Source organism: Dendronephthya gigantea, unplaced genomic scaffold, assembly GCF_004324835.1.
Source record: "Dendronephthya gigantea isolate DGI-Jeju-01 unplaced genomic scaffold, DenGig_1.0 000035F, whole genome shotgun sequence".
Lineage (NCBI taxonomy): Eukaryota > Metazoa > Cnidaria > Anthozoa > Malacalcyonacea > Nephtheidae > Dendronephthya > Dendronephthya gigantea.
The window spans coordinates 77,294-95,920 of record NW_021163045.1 but is presented as its reverse complement, the minus strand read 5'-3'; the positions used below and the strand labels follow the sequence as shown (position 1 = coordinate 95,920).

Genomic DNA, 18,627 nt, shown 5'->3' with positions numbered 1-18,627 from the left:
TTACATTTTCGTTTTTTCATGCAGCTGCTGAATAATATGAATTAAATAAATTTCAGTTAAAATCAGTGTTTGCAGCCGGCTTTGTGGTCAGAAAAAAACATACTAACCTGATTAGTGATATGGATGTGTAATACTTGTGGTCAAAACTGTTGACATTTGACAAGCCAGGAGGAATGAAATGTTTTGTATAAAAAAGACACAGTTTACTTTCAGAATTAAACATGTAAGTATCTTTATTCTTAATACTATTGATTTGATTTAAATGTTCCAAATATCAATTGAGACTCTTTTAAACGTACAATAAACACATGGATTGTGTCTTGTGTAAAGTGGCAGCACGGGTCAAAGGTGAGCAATATAAACCAACTTTGGGAAGCAATAGCGTAACGCACAGTCATTTGCCCAAAGTAATCTTTATATCATTCGAAAGAACGTTATTTAGACTTGAGATTACCAAAGTTTCAAGACATTCAAAGCTTAAGCACATTCACAATATGAATTTTTGTACAACATACTTTTATCGACTCGATTTACCGATCTTGCAAATAAGATTATATAAAAGGTCAGAATTGTTCTATTGACTCCAAAGTCGTACAATCTGTCGAGTGAGAATTGTACTAGTAGGTTGAGGTGGTTTTATGTGCATAGGATCAGTATTTTCTTGGCTTGAAGCCGCTAAAATGCAGTCAAATGTAGGGGCTAAAAATAGCATTTCCAACCGTCTTAGAAAAAATGCGAATTTCTCCTCTAAAAAGCAATATTTGATCAAATTAACTACACACAAATTCTTGGGATACTTAGGCCTATTATTCCTGTAAATATGAGCGAGAACGATTTTTGAAGGTTGACCAGACTTGTTTGATATTTACTGACAAGTCCTCTTAAAGAGCAAATGTATTGAAACATGTCTAGTAAACAGTAGATCCAAGAGCATAGCAATTCAGAAAGTAAATTTTTACATTCAAGAATAAAATGGAAGTGCTAATTTAGTCGAAAAATTGTCAACTTTGTATACAGTGTGCAATATTGTAGAATGCTGTATTATAATTAAAAAACAAAAATTACATAATTGCTTTCTTCTATTATATGCAGAGAACTCACTTTTTTTCTTGAAAGGAAATAAATAATATTCATGCAGTCTTCTGGCGATATATTCATTAAAAATTGCATGAATCATGGCTCAGCCATGCTTAGTGATTGTTATAAGGAGAATTCGCCAATTTTTAAAACGTAGAATGTTATAAATTATTTCCTTTCTTGTTGCCCACCTTTTGTTCCAAAGATCCTTAAAATCTTACATTAAAAATCCGAAATTTCCCTTACTTTTCAACTGGCTCGGATATCTCTTGAAAGTGTAAAATTATTGCTTTTTTACGTTAAGCAATATTATTCTGTGTGGCAGATATATACACAAGACTTATTTATTTATTGCACTCTACGCGTCAGGAACTTGTCGTTATAGGCCTGTACTTTATTTAAACATGCTCTTAGCGTACTTGTGCACTTGGCATGATGTCGCGTAGTAGGAAATATCGTCGGGCGATGCGCCATGTGTGCTACAAAAATCATTCATGACAACACGTAAAAAATCTGCCCATGCGAATTGTTTTAGAAAATAAAATGTGATTTTTCGTCATGACATTGGCATGATGTCGTAGCGGTAAATATGCACGGGCGTTACCATGCACCAAATATTGCTACATGTGCACGTGTGCTAAAGAAGTCATTCATCGCAAACACGACCGATCTGTCCATTCGAATTTTTAAAAAATATATAAAATGTGATTTTTAGTGAGGAGAATTTTTTGGCTTTACTGAATTTTAATAAACTTGTTAAAATTTTCCACTGTTTTTTAACCCGAAAACCTAATAACCTTGGATTAAAAGTGCAGAAATTTCTCCTACTTTTTCTTCTATATTTTCTTTGAAAGTAGAATATTATATACGGTAGATATCTACACATGATCTAGCTACTTTTGTATTACGTTCATGTAATTTATGCGTGCAATTACTTGTGATTAAGCCAATATACTACTTTAATTAAACCTGCACTTAAAGCCTAATGCATACTGCAGCACTTTGCACGATGTCGTATTTAGCACTGTGGAGAAAGTAGTAGTAATGATATCACCACATGAAATATTCGCGCTAATTCTGCTAATTGGGGGTAAATACTTCTACTAGACATACATGCAGGCAAAATCCCCTAGCTTGAAGCAATTAACACATATTTCAAAATGTAAAATTTTTGTGAATTTTTTTGTGAAATACTCACTTCTGCTCAATGATCAACGTCGTATAAGTAAAATCCTATATCAAGTACAACTCTCGAGCTATGAAGTTCAACTATAATTAAAATTGTGCAGCAAATAGACTTAAACACTACAATTTTAGCAAAAATAAATCCACATGTCATTGCAATATGTGCATATTTTAAAATACAAAATCTACCCGTGTACCTGTTCAAAACAATCTAAAAAGCTTAAAATTGTAGATTTTTACAGGCATTAGTTTGAATAAAAGTTTTTCTATCCGAAGGCATCTTTAACATCTTAATCTATTTCACAAGTCAATTCTTCCTATATTTTCAAAATCATCCAAATGAAAAATATTAATTCGAAAAAGTTAAAAATTTCAAAATATTAGTTATGTACAAAATACGTATTATCAGAATTGTAATTTGAGATTATTTCCGTGTCCTCAAATTTCTCTAAAATGTAAACGGCGAAAATAAAACATATATTTTCCCTACCTCTTATTATGCTCGGATATATCTCTTTTAAAAGTATAAATTAATACAGCATTATGTGAGGTGGATATACACATCAGGTGCTTCTGTGTTCACTTTATGCGTGCAGTTTTTTGTCGTTAAGCCAATACTGTACTCTTAAGCATGCTCTTAGCTTACTTGTGCACTTGGCATGATGTCGTTGTAAGAAATGCTAATAGCGTTTGTCAGATTAGCCTGCGCATCAGCCTTTCTTTGGGGTGGCAACCCGCAGGCTAGCAAGCGCGCGGCTCCACAAGAAATGATAATAATATCCACGGCAAAATTATGAGCTGACGTCATTCTCACGCAGTTAACAATGTTGTGACGTAATTATCGAAAGGGTCTATTTACATAAAAAGTAAATCCAGCAAAAAAATTCGTCTGATCGAAAAATTCCGCCTGTGGGTAAAACCGCTTTGCATGATTGGCTAAATGAGGTTTTCAATGTGTCTTTGCTGAAGTGTTAGCCTTGACATGCAATAGCCTCAAACATTAAATTGTGGTGGCTGAGATTTTGCTTTGACAAGTCTATGTCTTGGTATTACCTAAGCAAATCGCGATACATCACAAACAATCTTAATAGGCAGTACACAAAACAAAGTCACAGCGTGAATGTGCTCCCTTAGATTTTTGTAGTTCGCAAACAAGGATTCAGGAAAGTAGCTAGAAGCTTAATTTAGAGGGGTGTATATTTATCATTTAATAATATATACCGTATATTCTAGTCTTCCGAAGACAATTAATAGAGTGTAGTGTAAACTGCGCTAGAGGAAAAATTACCAAATATGACCTCGATTAAAAATCATGAGGAAAATCGCGTACTTCCGCCTCGGCTCTGTAGATTCTGTAAAAACCAATTGAAATTCAACACTCTTTTCACGGCTCTTCCATACTTAATTGTTCTAAGCAAAAGGCGGCCTCGACATGGAAATATGCGATTTTCACCAAGATATTTCAACGAGCCCGTAACAGATCACATACAAAAAACATATTCAACAGCGAAATCCCTGAGCTATCTTGCTATCACAAAATTTTGTGATAACTATCACAAATGTGAACTATCAAAAATGCTCTTGGCAGTGATGGTATTTACGTGTAGATCCAGTGGGGAAAAGTGTTGTTATTAAATTAACCAGCACAGCAGCAGGAGGGTTGTGTGTCCAAGAGCCCTTTAGGGTTAGTTCAAAGTGTTATTGCTAAAGTCTAGTGCCTACCCAGCATACAATGTGTCCTGAAAATGTCGAGGTCCAATACAGATTTATATATATAACTAATCTCAAGGTGCTCCACATCTTTTTTCTTCATAATTTGACAAAAATGCACAGGTTGTTCATAGATATTACACACTAATGAAGCTGCAATCTATTGCAGGATTATGCTATATGATATTATCATAGATTATAATAAATTAAATAACTTGTGGGATGTGATACCATACCGCAAGTCATTATTTAATATCTACAGGGTGTATCAAAAATAAGGAGACCTTTAGAAATCAAGCTATTGTTAAAATTTGAATGCTTTTTCAATTGCATTTGCACATATGCTAAACCGTAGTGCGTGAAATATTGATGGCATGCATGCATACATTAGAAAAAGGAGACCTTTAGAGAATGAATTGACGTTTGTACACAAGATTGTCTGCTCCTGGGAATTTGAAAATAACTTTAATAGCATAAGGAAAAATAACGACCCAAAAATATTCAAATGACTAAGCACAAACGACTAAGCACAAAAGCGATAACAATATGCGTGGTGAATTGCTTTAGCTGTTCCTTCAAAACATGAACAAATCATTTGTTCAATTTTTAACACTGCGTGCGAGCATTAGGGCTGTTCACATGAGTTAGAATTGACTTTGATCCGGAATGGCTCAGCATCCCAACATTTTACAAATTCTGCCTATTAAAATGTTTACATGAGTCAGGAATGAATTACAACTTGATCTGACACAGATTCACTTGACATTTCGATCCGGATTGAAAATTACTGATAAATTGAACATCAAAAGAACTGAATGTCATGGACCATGACCTCCAACGTGGCCTCCATTTCTCTCAACACAAACTACCGTACGCTTGTGCATATCGCGAACTGCTTTTCTGATGACTGCAGGCTGGGTATAAGTTCGGAATACAAAAACTCTTCGCTCCAAAGTCAGCTGAACCATTTTTGTTCTGGTAGTGTGCTTAGTCATTTGTATATTTTTGTGTCGTTATTTTCCTTATGCTATTAAAGTTATTTTCAAATTCCCAGGAGCAGACAATCTTGTTTACAAACGTCAATTCATTTTCTAATGTATGCATGCATGCCATCAATATTTAACGCACTACGGTTCAGCATATGTGCAAATGCAATTGAAAAACGGGCATTCAAATTTTAACAATAGCTTGATTTCTAAAGGTCTCCTTTTTTTTGATACACCCTGTAGTGTCAAATCATTGATCAATTTGGCACTCTAGTTAACAGTTTCATATTTCACATCTTAAACCAGTCTGACGATTTAGTCCCGCGATGCCTAATTTTCATTTATTATCGGTTATTTTAATAGACCATTGTTTTCACAGTTGCTCAACACCAAAATTTTTGCATTGCATCACAGAAGGACTAATTTGCCATGCTGGCCAAGCCGAGTAAATTATCGTGATCTCATTAGCACTCCACACCGATATCACGATCATGTTGGCAGGTTAAAGTAGGCATATTCCATCCAGCATGGCTGCAATCCCAGATGTATAATTCATTTTTACTGCAGGAGACTTCAGAAAGCAATACAGGACCACTTCCTTGGCCAAAGTACCTCATATTTCGTAGTCCAGCGAAACCCAATTGACGACAGGTGACATCACCAACATAAAACGATACTATTTCTCTAGATTGTATTTCACAGATTGTGCCCCAGCCAAATGTTGGATGATATATTTCCACTCTTCCGCTCATGTTAGTACTTGAACCATTTAATCGGATTTGCAGTTCTGAGTGGGCTATAATATAGACAGTTACACACATGTATATGAAGCTGTTGTATCTGCACCGCGCAATTGTTATTCAGTGTTAATGTTTTCTTCTTTGTCAGCTGATCAGATGACCTTTAAAAATGGTTGGCTCACTTTAACTTGCATTTTCTGTGCAAATACTTGGCCGATTTTAATAAAAATTAAACCATTTAAAAGAGGACATTGTCCTCAGTAGATAGATGTTTTTTAGTTCTATATGTTTCAAATTCGCTATGATATTTACTTTAGAATGCATGCGATTTAGCTATTATTCGATATTATACCTCAAAGCGGCCTAATCCTTAGAATATTGCCCAAAACGCAAACAAAAACTGGTTACCGTGATTTAGTTCACATCTCTAGGATCATTTTGATATATTTACCTTCAAAATCGTGCCTTTAGACGATTTTTGCCGATTTTTTACATAAACATTCATAATCTGCATCATGGTATGTATTATCGCATCGCTCACTGCATAGTTATTGTAGTAATAAAAAGATTCACCAAAAATTTCGAACAAAAAAAACCGAAAAACTGACCCCCTTGGTCCAATTTTACGCCAGGAATCTATTTTTGGGGTCAAAATTAGCCTAAAAGGTGGGTATCACAGACTTTTGTCACATTTTTGAACCGCGTGACAACATTCCGAGCAAGCGCTAAACACGCGCTTAGCAACGCTCATCAAGGCTCATCGCTAAGATCTTAAAATGGCTTATTTCTCCGATTCTCTTGCACATCCTAATCCAAAAATACATCGAAGTTATAACAGAATGATAATAGGCAAAATTAAGACAGTTTAAAGCCAACAGAGAACAAAATAAATTGACAAACATGAAATTTCGAAAAGTATATGGTTGCCATGGGCAAGTAATTTGAGATAACAACGCAAGCTAGTATTTTGGCTTATATTACAAGTGCGGCTTATAACTATCTGCCAATTTGAATATAGCATTTATATGACCTCTTCAAGCGCTATCGTTTGGTGGTATTTCGGTATCTTTAGCCTAAATACTTGCGGAGATATTCAATTTAAGCAACGGTCCCTTCTGTGACACCCGACATTAGGACCAGCCCATAATGAGAAGCAACTTTTTTATGGTTTCAAGTCAAATCACATAATATTATTAATAGTAGATGGAGAACTTGGTGTTGAAATATTTCTAGGATCCCTGCACCTATAGCACGATTCTATACAACATCAGTTGAGCATATATAGGCATCGTCATATAGTCGGGTGTTTCATGAACACAGACAAAGATGTCTTAGAAAACACCAAAATCGTTCTTTGACACCCCCCCCCCCCACTATGTCCTTAATATAATTTTTCGTGAAAGATTTAGTCATTCCTTGAAATTCCAAAATATATTATTTGAAAACGCGATATGATATACCTTCGGAAATTTATGTATCTTGTTAGAGGGTATGCGAGATAGAGGCCGTAAAAATTTCTTCAAATTTTTTATGCGAAAAGTGCCGGAAAAAGATAAGACTTCTTGCTTTCAAATTACCATAGAGACTCGCTACGGCAGGTTGTAACAGGTTTGAGGGAAATTAATGAACTAAAATGCGAGCACATACCTGAGCATGTAACTCCATCGAAAATGGTCCCAGTCTTGCAAGTACAAACGAAAGAACCTGGTGTGTTTTTGCACGAGCGTTCAAAACCTTTTCGATTGCATGGTGATGACAGACATTCATCGATATCTAAACGGAATAGTAACGATATCTGAATTAAAGCGTATAGTAACTATTAATTATATATATATATATATATATATATATATATATATATATATATATATATATATATATATATATATACAGTCGTTATTAAGATTGTCCATGTCAATATATATACAAATATATAAATATCAATCACGTGACCATTAAACATGGCTTATTTTGTTCACTCACCTCTTGTTTCTTTATTATTATTAATCTTGTTTACCTTAGTATGATATTTAAGAAATTTTCACGATAGATTTCCAACGATTTCCCATACAATTAACGTATGCAGTACAATCACGTGATCGATATTTAAATATTTATATATATTTCTAGGTGACAACCTTAATGATAACGACTGTATATATATATATATATATATATAATATATATATATATTATATATATATATATCCAAGTGTAATTGTTTGTAATGGATAAAAGAGTGCTCAATACTAATTACAAGTAGAGCGAATCATTTATTGAATTTATCTTAAAATATTGTCGTCGCTACAATCTTATTCGTTAAAAATAGTTTGATTAATTCCAAAATCGCCCTATTTTTGAGCATTAATCACATCGTTTATAAGCCAATGAGATTGACGTTCTGCACCACAATAACCAATCAGATTTAGTATTTCAGTGTAACTATCCAATCAAATTACATGGGAAAATGGCCCAAAATTCTATTATTTTGAAATTTAAATGCCCCGCAAATTTTTTGACAAAAATAGATGAGAATTACTCGCATTTTACACCGTTTACGGTTCTTTCAGCCGATAAATCGTTTTGAATTTGTTTATTTTTGTATGATTTCAAAATGAATATAATAAAGTGGAAATTGCTCTTCGTGTCGTGCAATTTTGGTGTGAAATCAAACTTGTGATTACAAATTTTCTATAATCTCGCTGTAGATTTCACATCAAATTGCACTCCACTCAACTCAGTGTAATTACCATTATTAATTGTCCTGTCTAGCTTAGATACTCCTGTCTGAGACTTTATGATTTAATTCAGTATGGGAGACAGTAGTTCTGGCGAGTAGGTCTACCCGGGAGGTATACAATATACTCCTAGTTTGCCAAAGATATTGCCTTTTTAAGAAGAATTCTATTGTCTTTAAAGTAAAAAAATGTTGAGGCATCGACATACATTTTTAGAAACACGAGAGTTTTGGAGAACGAGAAATAATCTAAAGTAAGGATCCGCGCTTTTCTTTCATAATGGGTCCGTCAATCCGGACCATCATCAGTGCAAATCAAACTTTTCTCCCAGTCACCCAAATCTTTTATATTAAAAATGTTGTGATCAGCTGCTCCTATTTCTCTTCTCTAGGATCTTCGTCGTTTTAGTCGTGTCTTCTTAGTCTATTCTGTAAGGTTGAGTTTCTTAACGTTTCATATGCTTTTTACTCCGTTAGTCCACTGAAGGTTCGGGTGCTGTGCGCGTTCTTTTATAATAAAATTTGAGGGGATCTCAAGACGCCCCATGGAAAGTGCTGTGATTCGCACTATCTAATCAACGCTGTATGTTACAAGTGTGGGTTGGCGTCAGAAGCTCGGTCCAGCTCTCATATTTTGTTTACTTAAGGGCGGTGACGCACTAGTCGAGTTGGTCTTTTGCTTAATCGATCATTGTTAAAACTTGTTCACAACTTAAAATATTTATCATCAACTTAAAGTACAATTACCAAATTATTACTTTGTGAACCACTTCTTAAACTTATAAACTTTTTTACTAATAATTTTATCAAAGCGAGCTTTTCGTGACGTAAGACTTCAAATGCTTAGTCGAGCAAAACATAACAAAGAAATTATTGACACAACCTCGTATATCCGCCGAGAAGTTATCTTCTTGAATCTTTACACTTGTACTTTGCAAGACGGTACTATTATTTGGGAAGAAATCCCATGGGCTGTCACCTCATGACAGGAAAAGTAAATTTGTCATTCCGAAGGATCATAATAATATTTACTTTACAGGTCATTTTATGTGACATGTTCCCAAAGTAATTTCCTCATCGATACTGACCTTTCTATTTTTGAACAATGCTAAATACATTATAGCTATATTGGTATTTCGTAACAGCACAACTAAATTGTGTGTTTCCCCAAACAAACGTTCAAATTTACTATTATATCGCAATGCGAACTTATAATGGTACGTCGGGCTGGGAAAAATAGTAGGTAATTATTTATCATACATACCTGTGCAAGCATGTCCGTTGTATTTGAAACCCTTATCACAATGACAAATTTCAGAGCCTTTAGTGCTAGAACAGTAACCGTGGAGACATGAAAGCTTTACGCATCTTCCTTTGAATGAAAAATTAATAAATATTTAATTATCAGTGACAGGGTTTGAAATGTGGAAACAATTTACCCTTTTTATATACAAGAATACAACTGGTCTTACTATAAAACTCTCTGTGGGTATTAAATGGTGTATTTTAAACGGGAATACGTTTAGTTATAGTTAAATAATGATTAAAGTTACCCAGCCAGTGCATCACCAGTTGTCGCGGCAAACACTTTTCCTAAGCAATGTATTTCAATATGTTTTTATTTTCATAGACGTTAAGAATGTGAAAAACATTTCTCGACTTGCAATCTCATCAGTATCAACATATTTCTAGCGACCTACATTATTTCGATGTTTGAAGTATTAGTTATTATTTTATGGCTTTTCAAAATCCTCTATTCCGATTGGTTGACGAGAGGTCCGTATAAACCAATGTCAGGACCGTGGTCTGTATATTCCGTATCTGGACCAGTATCTCGACTGTCTCACGCATGCAGTTCAGTGATATAATCAACCAATTAATTATTGACCTGGCTTGTTCAAGTCTGTAGATGAAATATCAGACCAATTTTTTTTTGCCTGCACTTAAAAATTTATTTTGGAATTACAGTATTTATATTGTTTTAACCATTTAAAAATTGCTCATTTCTGAAGGTAACATTTATCAGGCTATACAGTGCGAACCACAATATTAGTTTTATAATAGATTTAAGTAATACTGATTCATTTAAATAAGCCGCATAATTCACATGAATCTGTGATCATTCGCGGAAAATTGTGGAAACATGTTTACATTTTATGTTAATCACGTGATTAAAAAATCCAGGTCATGTATACAAGAGGTGCATGATCCACGCTAGTAGTTTAAAAGTCTGTGATCACGATGGGACGAGGTGAAGACCTAATAGAAGGCGAGAAAAGCGTTATTATCAAAGAAATAGCTAAGGGTAAAACACCGAAAGCTATAGCTGAAAAAATAAGTCGCCATGTTGTGACATTAAAAAGGTTTTTGCAAAATCCTTCTAAGAGGAGATCTCCAAGGAGGTCTCCAAAAAGAAGGTGGTGGCGTAAAGATTTGGGATTCGTGCTCCTGATGGAGTAAAACTGACCGTATTGCCAGTCACGTATTGCCAGTTTTTGAAGAATGTCCTTGAACCATGGCTGGATGACCTTCCATTGTCACAACTAAAGAAGATCATCTTCATGTATGACAACTGTTCCCGATTAATGAACAGTCAGTGCAAATGTTTTATAACAAGATAAATCACAACTTTATTTCGACAAAGCTCAAAAATATAGCCTAAAATTCAATCTAAGATTCCGAACCACGCTGAAGCGTCCGAACAACGTTTTTCTACGCCCGCGTCCCCGCTTAAGCGGTCACAACTACTAATACTTCATAAAATATTAATATCGTTCGTTAACAACAACGCTGCGTTCCATGCGACAAAAACTACAACAGCGTTTTTGAAATGTATTGGATTCGTGAATGATAACCTAATGATTTGCCTCCAAACTCCCTGATTTAAAAAATCGCATTGTGGTCGATCATTAACCGCCAGGTTTATGCCGATGAGAAGCAGTATTCCTCCAAAAATGCCATGTGCATGGCAATAGAAAAATCCGCAACTTCCATCCCTAAGTTTACCATTAAGAAACTCACATATTCATTGGTCCACCGACTTTTTTATGTGATCAGACTTCACGGGGATCATGTCAGCAAATAACTCAATTCAATGAATGGAATCACTTGGTGTTCCATTTCTATCAGTTTGTGAATTTCTAAAATTTTGTGTCAGTGTATCAACAATGAAAACCGACAATTTCAATAAAATATTAGGTAATAAACGATTTTCTGATGGGATTAACGCCGCTTTTCCGACATGAAACTAATATCGCGATGTGCATACTGTAGTCCCCCGCTAACTCGAACTTGCTTAACTCGAATTCCTCGCTAACTCGAACTAAATCCAATTCCTCTTGAATTTGACAGTGTTTTTTATAGTAATTTACTCTGCTTAACTCAAACTCGCTTAGCTCGAACTCCTCACTAATTCGAACAAATTTTGTTTCCCCTTGGTCAAATATATCCGGTTAACTCGAACTTTGGTTTCGAATCATAGATCTCCTAGGTCAGCGAACTTTAAAATGTGAGAAGATAGAATTTTGACAACTGGAAACTGTCAAAATAACAACAAGTTAATAGGTGTATATATAATTGTATATAAATGCTTATAAATTTAAAAGATTTTGTGTGGTGCTACGTTCATTATTGATCTAACTTTTTTAGTTCCTATGTATTCTTTCGATTTTTTAAATTTTTTGAAAAATGTCGTCCACTCTCGCTGACCATTCATATTGGGAGGCCTGGTATCCCTTGAAGAATGATTCGATTGGATTTTATACCTTATTGTATTACTTATAATAAACGTACTCTGACACCAACTCCGGTTAACTCGAACCCCCGGTAACTCGAACAATTTTTCCTTCCCCTTCGGAGTTCGAGTTAGCGAGGGACTACTGTATTTTCTCAATAAGAATTTTTAAACTTTAATTAAATTTTTGGAAGGAATATTTGAGAAGTTATACAACCTTGAATAGTTTCACGCCAGGATTGCGTAAATTCAATACCATTGTATGAAAATTTCTATTTGAACTAATATCGTTGCTCGCACTGTAGAAACGTACCTTTTGGCTGTCGATTTTTGTCTACGACCAGAAGACTTTTTGCATTGTAGCTTTTTGGTAACCGAATATGACCTAAATTATTTTTGCTGGAGATGTTCATTATATTTATAACGATCGATTTTTCTGTTTTCCAGTAAATAACGCCTCCAATAACATCCTGTATATAACTACCAAACACTTGAGTAATTTGGTTCTTTCCACGACCATAGTAATCCATTTCAATCACGCTATCTTTTTCCGCCCAGTAAGTAATCGCGTACACTTTCTTGCTGTGATAATCTAGAGATACAGGGCCATCATGTGAGACAGGTAGATTAGAAATATTCTTTGATAATATATTTTCATTTTTAGTTGCCAAGACTTTTTTTCCAATTCCAAACATCTCAGTCCAAAAGAGGAATCTACAGAGAAACAAAATACACACTACAGCGATCACGTGATGACAGTGGCTGCAAATACCGTGATTCAGGTAAGATATTAAATTTCAAAATATCAGAAGGTCATTTAAAGGTTATGTTCTTTGAAGTTTTGCATGGGGTTATTAAATATAGTTGTTAATTGCTTGTGATTTACACCATGTAATTTATTAAATTTCTAATTACAAACGAACTACGTACGCAAGCACAGAGACGTGCGAAAGCATGAGAGCTATGAAAAACATTCAATTGTGTAAGAAGAAGGACCGATGAAAGGGATGCAAACCGTGTTGATAGGTTCCTTATCAGTAGTAGGTTTAGGTGGGGTAAAATCCAGGTAAAGGACTTGCTGGAGATGGTGTAATTAATAGTTGATGAGTGGGCACGGGCCCGGGGGACTAAGGTTCTGCAAACAGAGGTCAAAATTCTAGGATGATGGAACGATCGATAGTTGAGGTAGCGGTAACAGTATGTGTGGGTTTTCGGTAGACGGAGTAGTTAAGGAAGCCACTAGGATTTCGGGTGAATCTAGGAAATGGTAAAGAATGTTGCTGGTTTTCAATTTCCATGGTAAAGGTTATATTTGGGTGTAGACCATTGAGATATTCCAGAAGATGATTTAGTTCTTCAATACCGTGAGACCAAAATTAATAAAGAAAACGTCATCCACATAACGTTTCCATAATTTGGGTTTGAATTGACAGTTGGCTAGTGCTTCTTTCGAAGTCTTCCATGAATATATTTGCTAGGATTGGAGAGAGAGGCGAGCCCATGGCTGTGCCACTTGTTTGTTAATAGAATTGATCTCTCCACTGGAAGCAAGTTGAGGAAAGGCAAAGTTTAAGTAGATCAATAATTTCCTCATTGAATTACACAATCTCCAGCAAGTCCTTTCTTGTAATGGCTTTCACGATAAACAAATCAACCTGGATTTCACCCGACCTAAACCTACTACTTATAATGAAAATGAACCTATCAACACAGTTTGCATCCGTTTCATCGGTTCTTCTTCATACGCGATAGAGCGAATCCTCAGAAATAACAATATTAAAGTTTCTCATAGCTCTCATCTAAAAATAGAGCAACTATAATATTCTCACAAAGATAAAACTCCAGCTAACCAGAAACCCGGCGTATACCGTATACCTTGTGCATGAATGCGGTTTGGTATATATCGGCGAAACCGAACGTAATTTGAAAGTCAGGCAAAAAGAAAACGACCACAAATTTAAGTGGGAAGAATCAACCCTTCGTGCTCCTGTGAACAATTACTTTCATCGTATAACTAGGGAATCTATTGAGATATTCAAACACAAAACTATTCTAAAGGAAGGGAGACCTCTTGATAACATAATTATGTTCTTGTTTGCTCTAGTTCTTGCATGCTTAGTTTTTCTATTAGAGTAGAACCTTTATCTCTTCTTAATTTAACCGTTTATAATTGCGTGACTTTGTTGCGTGATGTGCTTACGTACATAGTTTGTTTGTAATTAAACTTTTCTCTGATGATGGCCTGAGCTCACGGGCCGAAAGCTTAGAAATTTAATAAATTACATGGTGTACATCACAAGTAATTAACAACTACATTTAAAGATTTTTTACGTCTTCAAAACATTTTCCTTTCGATGGAAAAACAGCCATCTTAGAGAAAGTGAAGAAGCCATTTATAATATTCCGCCAGAAGCTTAAGACCAGAAGGGGTTAGTCAAGCAAAGGTGGAGCATTATGGTTTTGTATGAATAATTCTAGGTGTGTGGCTTCATTGACACTTTGACTGTCGTAAAAAACCATCATTGAATATTAATAACAAAATTATTGCGAAAGTAGCAGAAAAGAGAGAATTGCAATAAAAACGGCCCTTGCATCAGGTTACTTTAATATGCAATACTTACCCTGCGATGGGGTCAATTGCTAATCCGAAAGCAGTGAAGGATGGAATTAGCCTTCCTTTATCCTTGCCGTCCAATGTTGCCACAGTAATGCTACCTGGGTGGCTACAACTCCAGAAAATACGACGTCCTATCCAATCGATTGTTAATGCTAACACCAATGCATCTTTTACAACGACTTCTTCATTTGTGCCGTCGTAGTTCGCTCGATAAATCGCTTTCCTATATTCTGCAAAGTATATTTTCTTGTCCACCGTATCAATATCTAGCGAGTTAACATTTTGTTTACTAGAGATTATCACTGTGTCATCAAGTGTAGTCAAATCTACCGATAAGATTCCACGCAGGTTACCCAAGAACAAATATTGCTCTGGTAAGGTCCTAGGAAATGAAAATTTTTAGAGATGGGTAAAGTTGGAATTTTGGAATTTATGTCCGGCCTAGAAAAAAAAAACTCCTCACCTTGAATCAGTAAACTTAAGACTGATTTCATTGGCTTAATACAACAGTGCAATTACACTGGCAAAGGGTGAAATTAATGCTCAAATTGCAATCCTCCTAGCTAATTAAATTGTAGTATTTGCAATAGATTACGGCGGATGTTATAATTTGTGCAAAAAATAATATCAGAAATCCGTTGTATTGTCGAAATGAGAACTGAACATCGTTTTCATTATAAAACTATGACTGTTTTTCGCTATTTCGAGCGCATGTTATTTATTGCGGTTTTTTTTTAGAAAATTTCATTAGAACGTGAACCTACAATCATGTGCAAAAATTATGAGACTTTACCTATTTTAAACATATTTTTTTCATTTTGACAACTATTTTGTAAAGTTTTTCGTTTTATTTTTCCCTTCACCCATTGACAATGTTGAGAGTGATATTTCGGTCAATCAAATAACTTGGTATCATAGGAACGACATTGCTTTGGGGGGAGAGGGGTAGATACTAGGTGTAATCGCCGTGTCTCAATTTTTGCACATGATTGTAGTCGAATTTACCTAAAAAAGTCGTTGTACGTTAAAAAACATAATTAATTTAAGTACCATCATAGAAACACATGTCCACATGTATACGCATTCTGTTCTTGTGGTATTCCTTCGCCGTCTGACAAGTTTGAGATTTAACCTCTTTTCCAATTTTTGCGTTCAAACATCTGGTCTGCCATGCTTTGACGTCATCTTTAAGTTCAGTCAATTGTTTGTGACAAATGGGGATATCCTCGTTTCCATTGATCAGATTTCCACCAAAATATATCAAAATCATCATTCGAATACGGCAATCATTTTCGAAATAAAAAATTCCTGGTGAACAATGATAAATTGTTGCAATTTGCATAATGACTTTGTGCTCGTAGTACCGATTTTGGGAACAAAATTTAATTTCGGGAACAAAATTTAATTTTGGGAATAAATTCAAATGTTATAAATTATTCCTTTTAAAGTTTTTTTTTAAAATCGACATTGAAAATTTTCAATCAGCTAGTTTCGTCGTCATTCAAATGAAGCAGATAATTTCCTAAGCTATAGCCAGACCTAATCTTATATTATCCCGAGTCGGTGCGAGGGTACTAATTCCGTCCGGAGATTTTAAATTACGCTCGGGAATGCAAAGTTATGCGCATGCGTGAGTTCAAGACGAGTTACTGAAACTGGTAACTAGCAAACGTTTACAAACGTGCGATTGGCCAAATAAAAATTTAGGTCACGTCAGCATAATTGATATTTTGAATTGTAACATTTTTTAAATAGCATTTTTCGTTTGTATAGTCTTAAAAATATACGAAAAAGTGAATCGTAAAATTGTAAAATTTGGTAAAGTATACATTTTTCAAGGTGAATATGTTTGAAAAGTAATTGAAATTTCGTTAAAAATTGTAGCACAATTATGATTATAGCCGAATTTGATACCTTTACTTTACGACTTTGATCATTCAGCAGAAACGAGTATTACAGAATTTCACTGTAAAATATATGTTTGTTGCCTCAGGCGAGGGGACTTTGCATGCATGTATAATTTCAGTATGGAAAAATGGCTTTCGAGCATTCTTATTGGCTCCCTCACCAGTAACTATATGAGGCATAGTCACTGGTCAGACGGCTCTCAGCAGAAATTAGTGCTTACCTGTTAACATAATATTGCTGAAAATTCTTCGGAATTTCTCTTCAATAGGCTATCTTTAAAACCTGGAACGGGGAATCAAGGAACGGGGAACGAGAAAATTTTAAAAGCCGGAATGAGAATCTCCGAAATGAGAAACATGTAAACAATTTGAATCCCTTTACACCCCAGCAAATTAATGTGACAGTTCAACAACCCTAAGTAAATGACAATTGAAATGTCATATATACAACAAAGTGAAATATTGTCAACCTGTTCGGAAAACAATTAGCTAGTGACAAACCAAGTGCTGCTTTTTTAACCAAAGGCTATGGTGTGTGCTGGATAAACAAGATATTAAATTAATATTGTTATAGGTAGGCCTTTGATTTCTTTCTTCTAAGGAAAGGTTATGGTAATAATTTCATTTGTTCAAAAGATGCATGCTGAAATCTAGCTAAACTTCCACTTTCTGGTCTAATTGTGGTGTGATTAAAATCAGATTGGGCTGTCTATGTGCGTCCGACTGGCTCTAGTGGAAAAAAATGTACCAAATCTGGCTACACTGGGAGCACCCCGGGTTACACCCAGGAGGAGACCTGTTACTACCATTAAGCATTGAAATGGTAAGGGCAGGGAAGGGCAAGGGTTTCAGTGTTTTTCAGTTTATTAGAGCTAGAACTGAGTGCTAGCTTTTCTAAACTATTTTCAATGTTAATAGTAATATTATTTTTTTTTGACAAAACTTACTTTTAACATTTTTAATCACAGAAGATATGATGCACCTGACTACACAAAAGATAGTAAGTTCACTTTGTAACGTTTTTTCATGTCATGTGGACATGTATTCATTCATAATTCCATCGTATTGAATGACTTCTGCCATTTAATTGTCCATATTCCAATGCAGGTGTAAAACCAACACAGCAATATGATAATTGACTGTTTTTTATGCATAAAAGTTGATATCGAATGACACAACTTTCTTAATATATTGAACGGGATGTTATTTTATCAGTAAAATATCACACTTTGTTTATATGTTTCGCATTCCGGGTTTCATAGATTCCGAAGATTCTCATTCCGGGTTTTAAAGATTTCGGAGATTCTCATTCGGGTTTTAACGATTCCAGAGATTCTCATTCCGGGTTTTAAAGATTTCGGAGATTCTCATTCCGGGTTTTAACGATTCCAGAGATTCTCATTCCGGGTTTTAAAGATTCCGGGGGTTCTCATTCCGGGTTTCTCATTTCTTTCTACCCACCATATACCCATAATTTATACTTTACATATTTCATGCAGCAGCGTGCTCTCAAAATTTCTGCCTTGGTCTGAGTGCAAGACTGTTTGGGGCCAAACCTGGAGTGGCGCAACTGTGCTGGCTTTTTGATCGGGTGTTGCAAACGCTTTACACCACTTGGTGAAATGATCGACAACAACTAAAATGTGTTTGTTCCTTCGAATGGTCCCTGGCAACGGTCCCATGTAATCCATATTGGCCCGCACCAATTGTCTTAAAAACAGCTTTAGTTATAGTGGTGCGGTTTTGTGGAACAGGCTACCTAGCAATATCAGACAAGTAGAATCGCCAAATGAATTTCAAAGATTATTGAAACGTCATATTCGATAAAAACGGCATTCATGGAAAACAGGTTCATTTGTATTTGTAAAAATTTCCCCGCCTCTTATCTGGTTCAGATATTTCTTTTCAAAGAATAAAAATAATGCTTCTTTATAC

The 18,627-nt window shown here is 35.1% G+C and overlaps 1 protein-coding gene across 1 annotated transcript in view; it reads right to left on the bottom strand.

Moving 5' to 3' along the window:
• The window catches only part of LOC114525584 (neurogenic locus notch homolog protein 1-like), a 37,215-nt gene extending 22,345 nt beyond the window's left edge, over positions 1–14,870 (bottom strand). The window contains exons 1-3 of the mRNA XM_028546970.1: positions 14,790–14,870; positions 12,482–12,882; positions 7,346–7,471 (exon numbers count right to left, since the gene is read on the bottom strand). Of these exons, the coding sequence (XP_028402771.1) occupies positions 7,346–7,471; positions 12,482–12,863 (508 nt within the window). The 5' untranslated portion in view covers positions 12,864–12,882; positions 14,790–14,870. The remainder of the gene's footprint in view (positions 1–7,345; positions 7,472–12,481; positions 12,883–14,789) is intronic.
• Positions 14,871–18,627: the final 3,757 nt, after the last annotated feature.